The 17222-nt window shown below is 47.2% G+C and overlaps 2 protein-coding genes across 2 annotated transcripts; one reads left to right on the top strand and one right to left on the bottom strand.

Annotated features, from left to right (window-relative positions):
• Positions 1 to 5520: 5520 nt before the first annotated feature.
• Positions 5521 to 11832, top strand: LOC123401132 (protein argonaute 1C-like). The gene is made up of 23 exons (XM_045094858.1): positions 5521 to 5584; positions 5742 to 6268; positions 6340 to 6548; positions 6640 to 6789; positions 6888 to 7021; positions 7185 to 7294; positions 7407 to 7513; positions 7611 to 7749; positions 7842 to 7958; positions 8061 to 8168; positions 8364 to 8435; positions 9101 to 9223; positions 9372 to 9537; positions 9653 to 9774; positions 9856 to 9993; positions 10146 to 10288; positions 10363 to 10425; positions 10508 to 10571; positions 10657 to 10792; positions 10907 to 10980; positions 11070 to 11164; positions 11231 to 11262; positions 11372 to 11832. Exons 2-23 carry the CDS (start codon positions 5756 to 5758, stop codon positions 11587 to 11589), a joined length of 3033 nt encoding a protein of 1010 aa, XP_044950793.1. The 5' UTR covers positions 5521 to 5584; positions 5742 to 5755; the 3' UTR covers positions 11590 to 11832.
• A 244-nt stretch (positions 11833 to 12076) lies between these two features.
• LOC123401133 (sucrose synthase 7-like) lies at positions 12077 to 16684 on the bottom strand. The gene is made up of 16 exons (XM_045094859.1): positions 16088 to 16684; positions 15705 to 15995; positions 15412 to 15604; positions 15196 to 15314; positions 14898 to 15114; positions 14703 to 14798; positions 14453 to 14629; positions 14244 to 14360; positions 13973 to 14139; positions 13670 to 13894; positions 13252 to 13573; positions 12934 to 13178; positions 12694 to 12832; positions 12533 to 12615; positions 12421 to 12444; positions 12077 to 12318 (listed from the first exon to the last, which is right to left on the bottom strand). The coding sequence occupies exons 1-16, from the start codon at positions 16192 to 16194 to the stop codon at positions 12255 to 12257; spliced, it is 2586 nt and encodes an 861-aa protein (XP_044950794.1). The 5' UTR covers positions 16195 to 16684; the 3' UTR covers positions 12077 to 12254.
• Positions 16685 to 17222: the final 538 nt, after the last annotated feature.

Here is a 17222-nt window from a genome sequence, read left to right as displayed (position 1 = left end):
CAATTGATGTCTTCATCAGTATCCTCCTGGAGATGGATCTCACAGAAGCTGGCCCAAAGGATCACAAATTGCCGAATGTGGCCATTGTCCAGTTATCGGGGAGCTTGATCTTGGATAGCCAAGCGTCACCATGCATGGCTTCCCTAACCTTCCAGTTCTTTCTGGTTGAGGCCTCGAAAATGAGCGACACCATGTCAATAGGCCTTTTCCCATTCATCCAAGGCGAGTCCCACAAAGGAGTGAGAGCCCCATTACCCATGACAATGTGGACGCATAGAAGAGATGCATGTCAAGGTCATCACATGGGTTTTCTAACCCAACCCACAACTTTGCTGGCTCCTTCCATTCAAACCACAGCCATCTGAGTCTTAAAGCCCTTGCAAATTTGGTGAGGTCGATGATGCCCAAACCTCCAAGGTCTGTAGGTCGGCACACAACCCCCCAATTAACCTTGCACTTCGCGCCAGAAGTCTTCTCAGTGCCCGACCATAAGAGTGCACTTTCGATCTTGTTGAAATTGCTTAGCTTGAGGAGGGTTGAGGGAAATTATGTGGTAGATCTGCTTGGAAGTAAGCACCGAATTGACGAGTGCACATCGACCTGAGGAAGTAATGTTTTGACCATCCCACGACGCAAGTCTCTTAGCTGCTTTGTCTTCAAGAATCTGGAAATCACTTGTCCGAAGTTGCCACAAAGATAGTGGTAGGCCCAAATATTTGATAGGGAAGGAGGCCCGTGAAATTTTTTCAAAATGTGTGCGCACACTCGTGATGTCACTGAAGTGATTAAGCAGTGTAGCAAGGTTCTCGATGTCTCCCCTAACAGGGACCATGAATACAACCACATCATCGACATAGAGAGAGGTGCGAAGAATTGCCCTCCGACCTCTGATCTTGTGGAATAGGCCGCGAGTCGTCGCATGGTTGAGTATTTGTTGAAGCGGATCAATTGCGAGGGCGAACAGCAGCGGCGAGATGGGATCACCCTGTCGAAGGCCACAGTGGTGCGACACTGGGGGTCCGGCATTCCCATTGAGCGTGATCCAGGAGGATGAAGTGTGAAGCAAAGCATTTATCCACTCTCTGAATCTGGGAGGGAACCCCCTCCTTTGCAAAAGCTCGATGATGTACTCCCATCTAACCGAGTCGAAAGCTTTCCTGATGTCAAGCTTAAAGAGCAGTGCCGGAGTTTTACTCTTGTGCAGCTTACGGGCAATTCCCCACACATACATGAAATTTTCAGGAATACATCTTCTCTTGATGAATGCGCTTTGTGCATGAGAGATGAGTGAATGCATGTATTGTTGGGGAACGTCGCATGGGAAACAAAAATTTTCCTACGCGCACGAAGACCTATCATGGTGATGTCCATCTACGAGAGGGGATGAGTGATCTACGTATCCTTGTAGATCGTACAGCAGAAGCGTTAGAGAACGCGGTTGATGTAGTGGAACGTCCTCACGTCCCTCGATCCGCCCCGCGAACAATCCCGCGATCAGTCCCACGATCTAGTACCGAACGAACGGCACCTCCGCGTTCAGCACACGTACAGCTCGACGATGATCTCGGCCTTCTTGATCCAGCAAGAGAGACAGAGAGGTAGAAGAGTTATCCGGCAGCGTGACGGCGCTCCGGAGGTTGGTGATGACCTTGTCTCAGCAGGGCTCCGCCCGAGCTCCGCAGAAACGCGATCTAGAGAAAAAACGGTGGAGGTATGTGGTCGGGCAGCCGTGAGAAAGTCGTCTCAAATCAGCCCTAATTGCTCCATATATATAGGAGGAGGGAGGGGGGGCCTTGCCTTGGGGTCCAAGGACCCCCAAGGAGTCGGCCGAGCCAAAGGGGGGGAGTAGTCCTCCCCCCCCAAACCGAGTTGGACTTGGTTTGGTGGGAGGAGTCCCCCTTCCTTCCCACCTTCTTCCTTTTTTTTTTTCTTTCCTCTTGATTTTTCTTCTCTTGGCGCATTGGGCACTTGTGGGCTGTCCCACCAGCCCACTAAGGGCTGGTGTGACTCCCCCAATGCCTATGGGCTTCCCCGGGGTGGGTTGCCCCCCCCCCCCGGTGAACTCCCGGAACCCATTCGTCATTCCCGGTACATTCCCGGTAACTCCGAAAACCTTCCGGTAATCAAATGAGGTCATCATATATATCAATCTTTGTTTCCGGACCATTCCGGAAACCCTCGTGACGTCCGTGATCTCATCCGGGACTCCGAACAACATTCGGTAACCAACCATATAACTCAAATACGCATAAAACAACGTCGAACCTTAAGTGTGCAGACCCTGCGGGTTCGAGAACTATGTAGACATGACCCGAGAGACTCCTCGGTCAATATCCAATAGCGGGACCTGGATGCCCATATTAGATTCTACATATTCTACAAAGATCTTATCGTTTGAACCTCAGTGCCAAGGATTCGTATAATCCCGTATATCATTCCCTTTGTCCTTCGGTATATTACTTGCCCGAGATTCGATCGTCAGTATCCGCATACCTATTTCAATCTCGTTTACCGGCAAGTCTCTTTACTCGTTCCGTAATACAAGATCCCGCAACTTACACTAAGTTACATTGCTTGCAAGGCTTGTGTGTGATGTTGCATTACCGAGTGGGCCCCGAGATACCTCTCCGTCACACGGAGTGACAAATCCCAGTCTTGATCCATACTAACTCAACTAGCACCTTTGGAGATACCTGTAGAGCATCTTTATAGTCACCCAGTTACGTTGTGACGTTTGATACACACAAAGCATTCCTCCGGTGTCAGTAAGTTATATGATCTCATGGTCATAGGAATAAATACTTGACACGCAGAAAACAGTAGCAACAAAATGACACGATCAACATGCTATGTCTATTAGTTTGGGTCTAGTCCATCACGTGATTCTCCCAATGACGTGATCCAGTTATCAAGCAACAACACCTTGTTCATAATCAGAAGACACTGACTATCATTGATCAACTGGCTAGCCAACTAGAGGCATGCTAGGGACGGTGTTTTGTCTATATATCCACACATGTAAATGAGTCTTCATTCAATACAATTATAGCATGGATAATAAACTATTATCTTGATACAGGAATTATAATAATAACTATACATTTATTATTGCCTCTAGGGCATAATTCCAACATGTATGGTTCTAGCCGGTTGGCAAGCACCTTTGCAACGGTTTTTGCAACTGCATGCATGAGGCTAATAGGACGGTAGTCGGTGATCCCCTTCGCTCCCTCCTTCTTGGACATGAGCACAATGTTCGCCGAATTAATCCAGGAGAGGTTGGCCGCATGAAGGCAATCAAAATGGTGGATGGCAGCCATGAAATCCTCCCTGATGATGTGTTGGTGAACGTAGCATGGAAAACAAAAAATTTCCTACGCACACGCAATACCTATCCATGGTGATGATCATCTACGAGAGGGGAGAGTGAATCTACATACCCTCGTAGATCGCTAAGCGGAAGCGTATATAACCGGTTGATGTAGTGGAACATCTTTGCGATCCAAATCGCAGCCCTTCCCGTGATCTCATCACGATCAGTCCAGATCTAGTGCTGAACGGACGACACCTCCGCGTTAAGCACACGTAGAGCTCGATGACGATCACCGCCTTGTTGATCGAGAAAGAGGGGCGGAGAGAAAGATGAGTTCTCCAGCACGACGGCGTGGTGGCGGTGGTGGTGAAGAACAATCGCCGCAGGGCTTCGCCAAGCACAACAGAAATTATGACGGAGGATGAAATAGAGGGGCTAGGTTGTCGGCACACGGCTTGGAGCAATCTAGATGTGTCCCGGGTGCTAGCCCTGCCCCTCTCTATATATGCGGAGCCCTGGGGTTGTTTCTTGGAGAAAAATGTCCTCAAAGTCGTTTTTTCACGAAAGGCAAGAGTCCTTCTCGGAATCCGGGACCAAACGGCAGGGTCCCTGGGTCTGGCCCCTGGCCTTCGCAAAACAGCCTTTTGCACCTTCTTAAAGCCTCACGAGCTTTACCCCTTGGCCCAAATAAAGTGTGCGTGTACCCGGACATTTCGGGAAACATACGAAACCCCTTCCGGTGATGATCATCTATGAGAGGGGAGAGTGAATCTACATACCCTTGTAGATCGCTAAGCGGAAGCGTATATAACCGGTTGATGTAGTGGAACATCTTTGCGATCCAAATCGCAGCCCTTCCCGCGATCTCATCACGATCCGTACAGATCTAGTGCTGAACGGACGACACCTCCGCGTAAAGCACCCGTACAGCTCGATGACGATCACCGCCTTGTTGATCGAGAAAGAGGGGCGGAGAGATAGATGAGTTCTCCAGCACGACGGTGTGGTGACGGTGGTGGTGAAGAACAATCTCCACACGGCTTCGCCAAGCACAACATAAATTATGAGGGAGGATGAAATAGAGGGGCTAGGTTGCCGGCACACGGCTTGGAGCAATCTAGATGTGTCCTGGGTGCTAGCCCTGGCCCTCTCTATATATATGCTGAGCCCTGGGGTCGTTTCTTGGAGAAAAATCTCCTCAAAGTCGGGTTTCCACAAAAGGCAAGAGTCCTCGGAATCCAGGACCAAACGCCAGGGTCCTGGCTCTTGCCCCTGGCCTTCGCAAAACAGCCTTTTGCACCTTCTTAAAGCCTCATGGGCTTTACCCCTTGGCCCAAATAAAGTGTGCGTGTACCCGAACATTTCGGGAAACATCCGAAACCCCTTCCGATGATCAAACACTATTATCCCATATATCAATCTTTACCTCCGGACTATTACAGAGGCGCGTGATGCCAGATTGCTGACGTTGCCGGAGGGAGAGATTGGGTGAGGTTAGGAAAGAGGTGCGAAACAGAGGGCCATACGACGTAAAACTGATTCGGGCCAAGGAATCACTGGCCCGAGAGGGTGGTTGGGCAACAGGAACATTTTTTAATATATGTACAAATTATGAAATTCTGAACAAATTTTGCAACCGCGAACATTTTTTGAATTTTTGAAAACAGATTTGAAAAATGGAAGATTTTCTGATATTCTGAACAAAAATTTATAAGTGCATACATTTTCCCAATTTCTGAACAATTTTCAATATATGCATAAATTATGAAATTCTGAATAAATTTTGAAACGGGTCGTCCTATCAGACGAATCTGAGTTGACACGATGTTATGATTTAATTTAAATTAAAATTGCATAGTTTGGGATACAATAGACCGGAATTTGAATGTAATGGTTAATTTTGTCCGATTAATACAAATTTAAGGTTTAAATTGGATTTTTTTGGTATCCCATGATGATAGGAGTAGGAATGTAGGTGGTAACACGTTGGTAGCGCATCTCGTCTACTCCTACTATATAGGTGAAATGGATATGGATGGAAGGGACGGGAGAAGCGGAGGAGGTGACACGTGCGCGCGCACTCACATCACATCATCATGCACTGGCACTGTTACTGTTGCTGTAGAGTAGAGGAAGCACGAGAGAGTGCGGTGTGGGCCCCAACGCTCCACTCCCCTCCTATCTGCTCTGGTCTTCTTTTCTGAGTCAGACCACCACCATCACCATTAGAGTGCAGTGCAGGAGGTTCCTCCGCGAGCAGAGCAGCAATCGGTAATCCCTCCCTCCCTCCCTCCTCACTGATTACTTACTCATTAAGATCCATGAGTGAGACAATTGATTCACTCAGAGCCAACATGATTTCCGCACAAGAATTCACATGCAACACAAATTCATTCACTATTAACCTCTACTTATCCATCTTTTCCAGTTGATTCACAATCCATGGGGTCACGGAGGGGAAGGCCGCAGCATCCTCCTCCTCCTCCTGCTGCCGGCGAGGGACCGCGCCCACCCAGAGCCGGCCGCGGCCCATTCCCTCACCACACGCCGCCGCCGCAAGGACGAGGGCGCGGATTCACCGCCGCCCCGCCGCACCACCCAACACACGATGCGCCCGCAGGCAGAGGCAGAGGCAGAGGCAGGGGCACTGGCGCGGCGCGCGGGGCCGGCCCCTCCTCCGCTGCTCCCGCCGCAGGGCCCTTGACCCGCCTGGCTCCCGACCTGCGCCAAGCAATCGAACAACCTTGCCCGCCGGCGCCGGCAGCTCCTTCACAGCCCCCGCCTACGCCGTCCGAGCGACTGCCGGCGCAGGCTGTAGAGGCCGCGATCCCGGCGTCCAGCAAGGCGATCCGGTTCCCGCTCCGGCCGGGCAAGGGCAGCGCCGGCACCAGGTGCATGGTCAAGGCCAACCATTTCATCGCCCAGCTGCCGGACAAGGACCTCCACCACTACGATGTGCGCCTTCATTTCCTTCATTATCTCCTTGCGAGCTAAAAAGTCCTATCTGAATCTGAGCGAGCAAGCAGGTTTCCATCACCCCGGAGGTCACGTCGCGCGTCGTCAGCCGGGCGGTGATCAACGAGCTGGTGAACCAGCACAGGGCGGCCTATCTCGGCGGGAGGCTGCCGGCGTACGACGGCAGGAAGAGCCTCTACACGGCAGGCCCGTTGCCGTTCGCTTCCAAAGAGTTCCAGATCACCCTGCTCGACGACGACGGCGGCTCCGGCACCCAAAGGTCAGCCATTTCACGGTCTGTATTTATTGCGTCCCTCGTCTGTATGTGCTCAGTGTTTCTCAACTTAGCTTTCTTCTTCCATTTGACTCAGGCGACAGAGGAATTTTAAGGTGGTCATTAAGTTCGCCGCACGAGCCGACCTTCATCGCCTCGGGATGTTTTTGGCCGGGAGGCACACAGAAGCTCCTCAGGAGGCGTTGCAGGTTCTTGACATTGTGCTGCGGGAACTGCCCTCTGCAAGGTTGTAGCGACTCTGATGCGCTAGTCATACTTATACATTTGACAGCGGTCGTTTAAGAAATGAAGGAAGATAGTTCTTCTAATTGCTTTTTCTGACAGATATGCGCCATTTGGACGATCCTTCTTTTCGCCTGACCTGGGCAGGAGGCAGCCCCTTGGCGACGGATTAGAGAGCTGGCGCGGGTTTTACCAGAGCATTCGGCCTACTCAGATGGGCTTGTCACTCAATATTGGTAAAGTCTATCAGTCATGTACTCTGTCACACACGAAAGTATCTCATCGCTGGAATCTCATGTCATGTTATATTCTGCATGATTTTGTTGTTTCTGATTTATCTGTTCCATTTGAGATAAAATGTATCAATTTCTCATCATTTTTCCTTCCGTGTTTTTGCAGATATGTCAGCGACTGCTTTCATTGAGCCATTGCCTGTAATAGACTATGCCGCGCAGCTGCTGCGGTCTGACATCCAATCGAGGCCCCTCTCAGATGCTGAACGTGTTAAGGTCGCCCTGCTAAACCGACATTTTCTTTTAAGACCAAATGAAATGTGGGTTTCTTGAGCTGAAATATATCGAAAACTGATTTCTGTGATCTTGTTGTACTTATATACCATAGATCAAGAAGGCCCTGAGAGGAGTAAAGGTGGAAGTTACTCATCGTGGCAACATGCGAAGGAAGTACCGGATATCTGGTCTGACAACTCAAGCAACTCGAGAGCTAACGTATGGAAGTTTGTTATGATATTGTCAGAAAGCATTTACCAAACGAACCCTGCTAGCTATATTCTCTGAAAATGATCTGTTTTTCTTCGTGCCCCAGTTTTCCTGTTGACAAAGGGGGCACAGTAAAGTCAGTTGTACAATACTTTCAGGAGACATATGGCTTTGCCATCCAGCACACGTACCTCCCTTGCCTGCAAGTTGGCAATCAGCAGCGTCCCAATTACTTGCCTATGGAGGTAAGCCAAGTATCAAACCCATTAAATGCTTGCCCCAAATGTTCAAACCATTTTCATTTGGACATGTCCTGATTAGAGTCGATCTTATTCAGGTCTGCAAAATAGTGGAAGGACAGAGGTACTCCAAGAGATTAAATCAGAATCAGATAAGAGCACTCTTGGATGAGACATGTCAGTACCCACGTGATCGGGAGCGTGATATAACCCAGGCATGAAATTTCTTGCTTTTCATGTCTGATGTGTTTCTACATATAATTGTTTGTGCAACTTCAGTATAACTGCTGTTCTCTTTTTGTTTCTTGGAAAAACAGATGGTCAAACACAATGCTTATCAGGAGGATCCTTATGCGAAAGAGTTCGGCATTAAGATTAGTGATCGTCTGGCTTCAGTAGATGCACGGATTTTACCGGCCCCACGGGTAGGTCGTCCCACTTATTGTGAATTTTACTCGCAATTTCACCGTACCCTTCGTCATCTCCCAGCAGTGCAAGTGTGCTATGCGAATGCCACACATCCTCTCATTGGCTGTATAGAAAGTGATGCCTGAAGCTCCTTTCCCTGTAAACTTTTGACTTTACAGACATGCTTTATGCTGCCTTTTCTCTTGATGCAGCTTAAGTACAACGAGACTGGTAGAGAAAAGGATTGTTTACCTAGAGTTGGTCAGTGGAATATGATGAACAAGGTAATCACATAAATATTCTTCTGTTCACAAAGTTCGCTCATCTTTTGTTTTGGGAACAAAGGCTATCTTTTTATTTATTTATTTGCTGACTCAACTCTAAAGTAGCCTCATCTCTAATACTCCCTCTGTACCTAAATAATTGTCTAGTTCTCCCCAACTACAATTATTTAGGTACAGAGGGAGTAGATGGAAATAACTGAAAGGCAGGGAACCAAAGGGGAAACCAACTGAAGATTGAAATAAAAACTTTTTAGCATGGTTGTTCGCAAGCAACTTGCTGCAGAACAGAGGCCTTTGCGCCCTACATCTTTTGTGATGTTGGCAAGCTGCGTGATAAGTAGCTTTCCAGCTAGAAAGTTTGACCGCGGCTGCTCCAGTTTTGATCTACCTGTACCTTACTTCTGCTCCATCTTAGCCTTACAAAACAGAAGTCAGAAGACCGTGCATGCATGCCTTATCTGTTGAATTGAACAGTACAACGCACATGAGTATTGAAAAATAGTGTTATTTTCATCTGAAGTTTATGTCCAACATTATTCAGTTGAGATCTGTTTGTTTTCCTGAAAGTTGACTGGTTTACAACACTGACCAAGTTCCATTAATTAGATGTGATTTTTTTATTCTCCATAAATCTCTAATGTCCCTTGTCATTTTTTCATAACCAGAAAATGGTAAATGGTGGCAAAGTCAGAAGCTGGATGTGCGTCAATTTTGCCCGTAACGTGCCAGACAAGCTTGCTCGTGATTTCTGCCATCAACTTGCTCAGATGTGCCAAGACTCGGGAATGGCAAGTATTCTTGGCATGCTTCCTGCAAAATTAATGTGTCACACCAAGATCCATAGATATAAAAGCATCAACATGAATCGTAGGCTTTGTGCTTGAGTCTTCATCTAGTCTTCTGCAACAGTAACAGTATCATGCATCATCATGATAGGACTTCGCTCTGGAGCCTGTTCTTCCACCTATGAGTGTACGTCCGGATCAAGTGGAGCGAGCTCTCAAAGCTCGGTACCATGAGGCAATGAACATTCTTGGACCCCAGCGCCGGGAGCTCGATTTGCTTATTGGAATCCTTCCTGATAACAACGGCTCACTTTATGGTATACAAGAAATGCAGCCTTCCTAAGTTTACTGTGTATTTTTGAATTCTCTATACTGTTGTGTGCATGCATTATGTTTGTTGTTACAATTGCTTGTCTCTTTATCTGAGTCTAGGTGATCTGAAGCGCGTGTGTGAAATAGATCTCGGAATAGTTTCGCAATGCTGTTGCACGAAGCAGGTGTTCAAATTGAACAAGCAAATTTATGCAAATATTGCACTGAAGATAAACGTCAAGGTTAGTTAGTGGCCCGGATGTTGTTTTCATTACAATCATACAATTTTGTTCCATGTTCGTTAACCTTTTTCGCTTTGCAAGGTGGGGGGCAGGAACACTGTGCTGGTGGATGCATTGTCGAGGCGTATTCCTCTGGTCACCGACAGACCTACAATCATATTTGGTGCTGATGTGACCCATCCTCATCCTGGTGAGGACAGCAGTCCGTCTATTGCTGCTGTAAGTAAAATATTAGTACCCGACCACCTGTTCGTAAGCCTTATAATTTATTTATTTTTGGCGAGCACCTGTTCGTAAGCCTTATAATTTATTTATTTTTGGCGAGAGATTTTAGGCGCTCTGCTAATCAGTCACTGTATGCTGTCTTGTAGGTTGTAGCCTCCCAAGATTGGCCCGAGGTTACGAGGTACGCGGGGTTAGTTTCTGCTCAGGCCCACCGGCAAGAGCTGATAGAGGATTTGTACAAGGTCCGGCAAGATCCACAGAAAGGACCAGTCAGTAGTGGCATGATTAGGTACACTGCTCATTTTTTTCAAATAGTTAATCATTATGAGCATCGCTAACAAATCATTACACTACAAAATTCAGGGAGCTACTTATATCCTTTAAGAAATCAACCGGTGAGAAGCCCCAGCGGATAATATTCTACAGGTTTGTGCCCATTTAGACGAGTGGTGAGCATAGTGGATAAAATTTTGCTTAGACTAATGTTCTTCTTATAAACCTTTATCAGGGATGGCGTTAGCGAGGGCCAATTTTACCAAGTTCTGTTGTTTGAACTCAATGCGATCCGAAAAGTAAATGTCTGCTTTATCTAGTTTATATTTCCTTTCCTTGTATTTGGATGTTTCTATTAGACTCTGATCTCCCTGTGTGACTCAGGCCTGTGCCTCCCTGGAGGCAAACTACCAACCAAAGGTGACTTTCGTTGTGGTTCAGAAACGCCACCACACTAGACTATTTGCGCACAACCACAATGATAAGAACTCGATGGACAGGAGTGGGAACATACTCCCAGGTAAATTTTATAAACAACTTATAGCACATATCGCTACCATGATTTCACCTGTGTACCCTGCTTCTGCTGACTGGTCTGAAATGGGCTTCCTTCCCCCATGATGTACATCTGAAGGTACCGTTGTGGACACGAAGATCTGTCATCCCACTGAATTTGACTTCTACTTGTGCAGTCATGCTGGCATCAAGGTAATCACCATACAGAATTTGCTTGCGTCCGATCTTGTCATCTAATGATCCAACAGACAATCTATATAACAATACCCTCTTGTCTCTAGGGCACCAGCCGTCCCGCTCATTACCACGTCTTGTGGGACGAGAACAACTTCACGGCTGATGGATTGCAGACTCTTACCAACAACCTATGCTACACGTAAGTCTCCTTTCCTTGGCTAAATTTCAATTGTAATTTCATTTCTAACTTGCATCACTTGGGCAGCTATGCGAGGTGCACCCGTTCGGTGTCAATAGGTAAGTTACCTTCTTCCAGGGATCATTCTACTGCCTTATTCTCTAGGGAAAAAAGTTCCCACTGCCTTATCTCCTTACTGAAGTATTTTCCTCGATTGTTCCATTGCAGTTCCACCTGCATACTATGCTCATCTGGCCGCCTTCCGTGCCCGGTTCTACATGGAGCCAGAGAGCTCTGACAGCGGCTCTATGGCAAGTGGGCCCGGTGGCCGTGGACCGACGTCCGGCTCGTCGGCGCCACGTGGTACTCGGCCCCCTGGCGGTGCAGCTGTTAAGCCCCTTCCAGCAATGAAGGACAGTGTGAAGAACGTCATGTTCTACTGCTGAAGCCCGTGAAGGGCAATCTTAATATGCTCCTTAAGTCGGCGTGTCAGCTTCTTGTCCTTGTAATTATGTGAAGAGAGTAGTAATAATCTGCCAGTGGCTATGTCGTGCGCCGTACTATGCTGACCTATGTTTGCTTAAGTACCATCTATTTGTGTACTTTGTTATGTTGTAAACGTTGAATCTCGAATACTTTTAAGGGTCTGGAGCTTGAAAATCTGAGCATTCAAGCGACGGCTTGCGCTATTTTTCTTCTTTTGTTGTTGCTTTATTAAGATCACCTGGCTCTATCCCGACGAATGCACACGGTGAAGAGGTGTCAAGTGTAAGTTTGCAAGTTCGTTATTTTTGCGTGTGTGTAAGTTTGTTTCTGCAGCAGTTTCTGAAGCTCTGCCTTTTGTTACTTGCTGTATTCTCATCAGTATTTTTCTTGCTTTTATAAGATACATAAGCAGTTGATTGCTGTTGCTTCTCTGTTGTACAAAGAGTACATAAACCACATTTCTATTTTCATGGAAGATTCTTCACTCTGTATTACTCACAATCATCATGGACAGTTCCAGTTTCATTGGAACTGTCCAAATCAATGGTACACACACAAGAACAGGGTGCAATATATTTGTCACTCCAGGAAGCACAGTCCTGGTTTATGGTGTTTGGCCTTCACTTCAAGCTGCATCCTGGGAGAAGTTGGAAGTCGGGAGCACCGGGCCGAGTAAGCTGGTCGCGATCCTGCACAAACACATTATTCAGAGATTCATCAGTTCTATGCCAGTGTGACCTGATATGCTTCTTTTTCGGTTTTGCAGCCTGATGATTGGTGACAATTCTCACCTCTGAATCCTTGTCTGCGGCCTTCTGAAGATTTGAAACAACAAACGGTCAGGTCAGTCAGTTGCTTCCCCGCTATCTCTTGAGTAAATTTCGTAACAGCGGGCACACTTGCCTTTCTCTTGGCCTCGGCGCAATCCTAGCGGGCGCCGTTGTAGGCTGTGCGGGTTGTTCGCCGAGTTTCGGGACAGTCTTCACCTGAAAACAGTAGTAACAGATGACATGAGTGAAAATTGGTTTGGGTTCAGGGTACGGCACTGATTCCTCTCAGCTCACCAGCTGCCTGAACAGAAGGTTGTAGAACATCTGTAGGTAGAGCTGCTTGGCCTGCCTCTCTTCCTTGTTCAGAGTCCTCCAGAAACCGTACATTGACCCCATGTTCAGAACTTTAGTTGCGTAAATCTGCCACGTGTAACTAAAATCACAGACAATACATTATTAAATTAGAGTTTTGTGAAGAAGAAGCATGATTTTCCATAAGTGCATTTGATTTCTAGGATCATGATTGTACGGTACCACTCATAGATGCGCTGGAGACCAGCAGTTGACATTTTGTTCCAGTATGTGGGGTCCTCCTTGCATTTCTGAAAGAAGGCTGCGATCTTGTCACTTGACTCCTTGCCATTGAGTGGGTTGATATGGAAACCCGAAACCTCATTGACGATGATTTCTGCTGGTCCTCCTTGGTTTGTTGCAAAGGTTGGCAGCCCACAGTTCATCGCCTCGATGACTGTTAGTCCGAATGCCTCGTAGAGTGCAGGCTGAAAGACACGGTTCAGTCACATAGTCAGTGCTTGGGTTTCATGCTTAACTGTATTTGAGTTTTTTTTTTACCTGAACGAAGGCGCCTCTGGTATCTGCAATGCAACGGTACAGCTCGCCGTTACGCACACGCTCGGTCTGTGCTTTGATCCAGCGGATCTGTCCCTTGAGCTGGTACTTGTCCATCAAGCTGTGCATCTTGTTGATCTCCTCGATCTCTTCTCTGTCGTTTGACTGTGAAGGTTCCAGGAGCCCCCCGACGATGACCAGATTGACAAGGTCCCTGAGCTTCTTGTTCTCACCATACCATTCGACCAGCCCGGTAATGTTCTTCACCTTGTCGAGCCTTGCCATCGAGAAGATGATTGGCTTGCTCCTATCCCCTAGGTACCCTCTGGTTCAATCATATCACAGTTCAGAGTTATTAGCAATTAATGTTTTCAACAGTAGATAAAAAAAGCCTCTTCCCAAGGAATATATATATACTTACAAGTGCTCATCATTGTCCTCCTTGCTGTAGAGTAGCTCCTCGATTTGGGGGTGCAAGTCTGTCAGCCGTGCCTGCTTTTGTGTGAAGGGAAAGTAAACAGTTTGATCAGCACCAGGGGCCGCGATGTTGAACTTGGGATCGAAGACGTTGACGCCTGTGGCGTAGCGACACAGCCCTGGCATTGTGAAGGCGTAGTGGCTCTCATACTGGCCAGGTTTGTCTTTGCTGCATTTTGTCAGGGAATCCTGGGATCAGTTGCACCGCATTGCTGAGAGACTGATTTTAGTTTACAAAGTGACTGACCTTCCTGCTATTTCCTGGTAGGTGCTAGCGATGATGAAGTCGCTAGTGTTCATGGCGATCATGTCGGCAGTGAACTGGCAGGAGAAATGGTACTTGTGGTCCATTTCTCTCCACTTGACATCAGAGTCCTCGTACTTTGTCTTTTCAAGAGCATGCGCAATCGTTCCCTGTTGGTCGATAAATGTTTTGGTAATGTGATGTTAGGTCTGGTTGCTGACAGAAGTTTTTCTTTTCTTTTCAGAATACTATCATTTTGATAGCTCAGTTTCACCTGGGTGACTCCTAGTTTGCTTGATAAGAGGGATGCCACTAGATTGCCATCGGTGTAATTGCCAATGACCATGTCTGGTTTCCCCTCCAGAATGTCAAGAATCTTGACAGAAGAATCCTGAAACCACCACGATACAGGTTTGTTATCAGTGTCACATTCAGTTCATTCAGTGTGTTGTCAATACCCAGGAAAAGTCCTAGCTGACATACCTTGGCATATCTCTCCAGGTAAGGATAAATGTCAAACCGGGAGACCCACTGGCGAAGATCTTTCCCATCATCAGTCTTGAATGGCACACGAAGGATGCTCGAATGCTTTGTGTGCTCGACCGGTTCAAGCTCGACATTGCACTTGGTTCCCTTTGCGTCCGGTATGAGTCTTGTTAACTGCAAGATGTTTGAGCAGCTGTCAGGAGCTGCGTTAGGTCATGGTAGTTTAATGAAGGCGATCGAAGTTTACCACAAGAATCTTCGGGGTAACATTCAGGCCCTGCCGCTTGATTCTTTGCAACAATTCCTCTTCAAGAGCTCTGACTTGGTCCAGGATGTAAACCACCTGTCAAGGAAAGATCAAAAATGCTGGCTTCTGTTTCAAGCATCAATACCTGTGGATCCAGGGTTACCTGACCAAGTATAAGCTTATGATCATTGTTACCTGACCACCGGTATCCGGCAACCCAAGGACCTTCTCTTGACCAAAGTAACCATGGATGGAGAAGATCACAATGTTGAACACCGACGGCACCCTGCTGAAGAACTTCTCCATGTTGATAGGATCCGGCGCCTGGAGCACTTCGGAGAGGAAGTTGAGTGTTTCTCTGCATGTTTCGGCAGTGTCACCCCACCCCTTCTCCAATCCCCACTCCTGAAACCTGCAACGGCCGGCGACCATATCATCGGTCAGGTACAAATATGTTTGTACATGTCCGGTTACAGAATGATCTGTCACTTACTTTTGTTCAAACTGCTGGTACGGTGTGCTCTTCTCTAGGCTCGCGACGAAGACCTCTGCGAGAAGCAATGCCGTCTGGAGCTTGTCGGCGGTATCGAGGCTGTCGCTGATCATCAGTTTCTGCATGACAGCAAGGAAAGACCGAGCTTATCCTCGTGAGCTGCCTACTTACCACCAAGCTTACTGAATGTAATGATGAATCAATATGCATGCTTACCTCGCCGCGGTAGTTCAGCGCGAGCAGGTAGTCCAGCAGCGGCTTCATGCTCTCCGGCTTGCCGCTGAGCTTCGAAGACATGAACCGGGAGATGAACTGCATCCCATTCCCGATGGACGACGGCAGCGCCAGGTGAGGCGTGGAGAGGTCCAGCGCGCCGAAATCGACCTCCAGCGAGTTGTCGTCGCGCGCCCTGAAGAAAACAACAGCTGCAGGTAATCAAGTTTGGGTTCTACTTTTTTCTCATCAGGTAGGTTTCTTTCCTGTATGTATAAATTAAGAGAATGATGTACCATTTTTCATCGTAGAGGGTCTCCTTGCACTTGAGATAATCGGCGGGCGTGATCTGCTCGACGGAGAGGTCGCCGGAGTGCACCCTGATGAACTCCCAGACGCCGGGGTTGGTCCTGACGGCGAAGGCGACGAGGGGAGGGAGCACGACGGCCTCCTGCGTGGAGCAGATGACGTAGCCGAGGAAGCCCTCGGCGAGCCTGGCCTTCTCGACCTTGTCGTCGCCCTCCGACGTCTCGAGCTCCTCCATCAGCTGCTGGTTCTTCATCAGCCTCCTGCCCTTGGAGACATAGCTGCAGAACAAGGAAGGATCCGTCATGCATCGGTGTTTGCATTGCATACATTTCAGAGAGAAAAAGTGAGGAGTGTTTGTGTTGTGTTGTACCTCTGGAAGCACCTCTTCATCTGGTAGCGTCTCTGGCGCAGCGCCTCGGGCATCATGTCGGCGACGCTGTCGGACCTCCTGAGGGGCATGGAGGAGGAGGAGGCCATGGCTGAGCTGAGGTGGAGATGGTTTGGATTGGTGGTGATGATGCCGACATGATGAGGGTGGCAGTTTTATAGGCAGGGAGAGGGAGATGGAAGCAAGCTAACTAATTATGCTCTGTCTTTGAATGTCTCTTTCAGAGGAGGAAGATGAAAGGCAGGAGAGGAAGCAAAGGAAAGAAGAATGATGGGTGACACTTTAAGCAAGGCATTTATTTTGTTCCCCTTATTATTAACCAGTTTGTTTACAACTTTACATGTACTATAAATCATGACATAAACCGCCGGTAAAAAAGCAATTTGATTTTATAAACTACTCCCTCCGTCTTACAATTCTTGTCTTAGATTTGTATAGATATGAATGTATCTAGTCATATTTTAGTATTTTGATACATCCATTTTTAAAAAAAATCTAAGAGACGGAGGAAGTATTTGTAAATAAATGTCGGAAGATGTAACTGTAGTTTCCATGTTGAGTTAAATCTTATCTGGGTGTAAAATTAAGAAGGGACAGTAGAAGATTTGTTGGCTGTGAGGTTTGCTTTGGCGTGGTGACATAGATAACTAAGCTAAGCTAAGACGCACGGTTACCTTTTACCTTGGCCTAGCCTTTTGGCTTTGACCTTTACAGGTAGAGTCCCTATTGTATTCTATCTCTGCACTCGTCCTCTGAAGCTCAACCATGTGAAAAGTTCTGAATTTTTCCTCTTCCAAATATTACTACTCCCTGTATTTAATATTACTTCCAAATATTGCCTGTGGAGTTAGACTTATGTTACTTCCAATGCTCCACCTTGTATAGGGGCTAAGGCTGCCACATAGGCAAAAAAATCTAATATGGCAAGCTAATTAATAGGAGAGAGATGAGTGTGGTGGCCCTAGGAAGAAACAATGCTAAGCGCGTGAACCTAGGTAAAATAGTTAAATGAAAGAAATGCATTAATGCATGCACAACTTTAGTAAAAGAAAAGCATTAAATAAGAAGATTTAGCTACAATAAGCTAAGCAACTATGCATTGAGGACTTTAGTTGTT

This window comes from Hordeum vulgare, chromosome 6H (genome assembly GCF_904849725.1).
Source record: "Hordeum vulgare subsp. vulgare chromosome 6H, MorexV3_pseudomolecules_assembly, whole genome shotgun sequence".
In the NCBI taxonomy this organism is placed as follows: domain Eukaryota; kingdom Viridiplantae; phylum Streptophyta; class Magnoliopsida; order Poales; family Poaceae; genus Hordeum; species Hordeum vulgare.
Note: the sequence above shows the minus strand (reverse complement) of the source record. Positions and strands in the feature narration are given on the sequence as shown.

Coding starts and splice junctions, on each gene's coding strand:
- LOC123401132 (XM_045094858.1), top strand. CDS start 5,756: ATGGGGTCACGGAGGGGAAGGCCGCAGCATCCTCCTCCTCCTCCTGCT. Junction 7,022..7,184: donor GGGCTTGTCACTCAATATTG/GTAAAGTCTATC, acceptor GTGTTTTTGCAG/ATATGTCAGCGACTGCTTTC. Junction 10,793..10,906: donor GAGTGGGAACATACTCCCAG/GTAAATTTTATA, acceptor GTACATCTGAAG/GTACCGTTGTGGACACGAAG.
- LOC123401133 (XM_045094859.1), bottom strand. CDS start 16,194: ATGGCCTCCTCCTCCTCCATGCCCCTCAGGAGGTCCGACAGCGTCGCC. Junction 15,315..15,411: donor CGCTGAACTACCGCGGCGAG/GTAAGCATGCAT, acceptor GCTGTCATGCAG/AAACTGATGATCAGCGACAG. Junction 14,799..14,897: donor TGCCGGATACCGGTGGTCAG/GTAACAATGATC, acceptor TTTCCTTGACAG/GTGGTTTACATCCTGGACCA.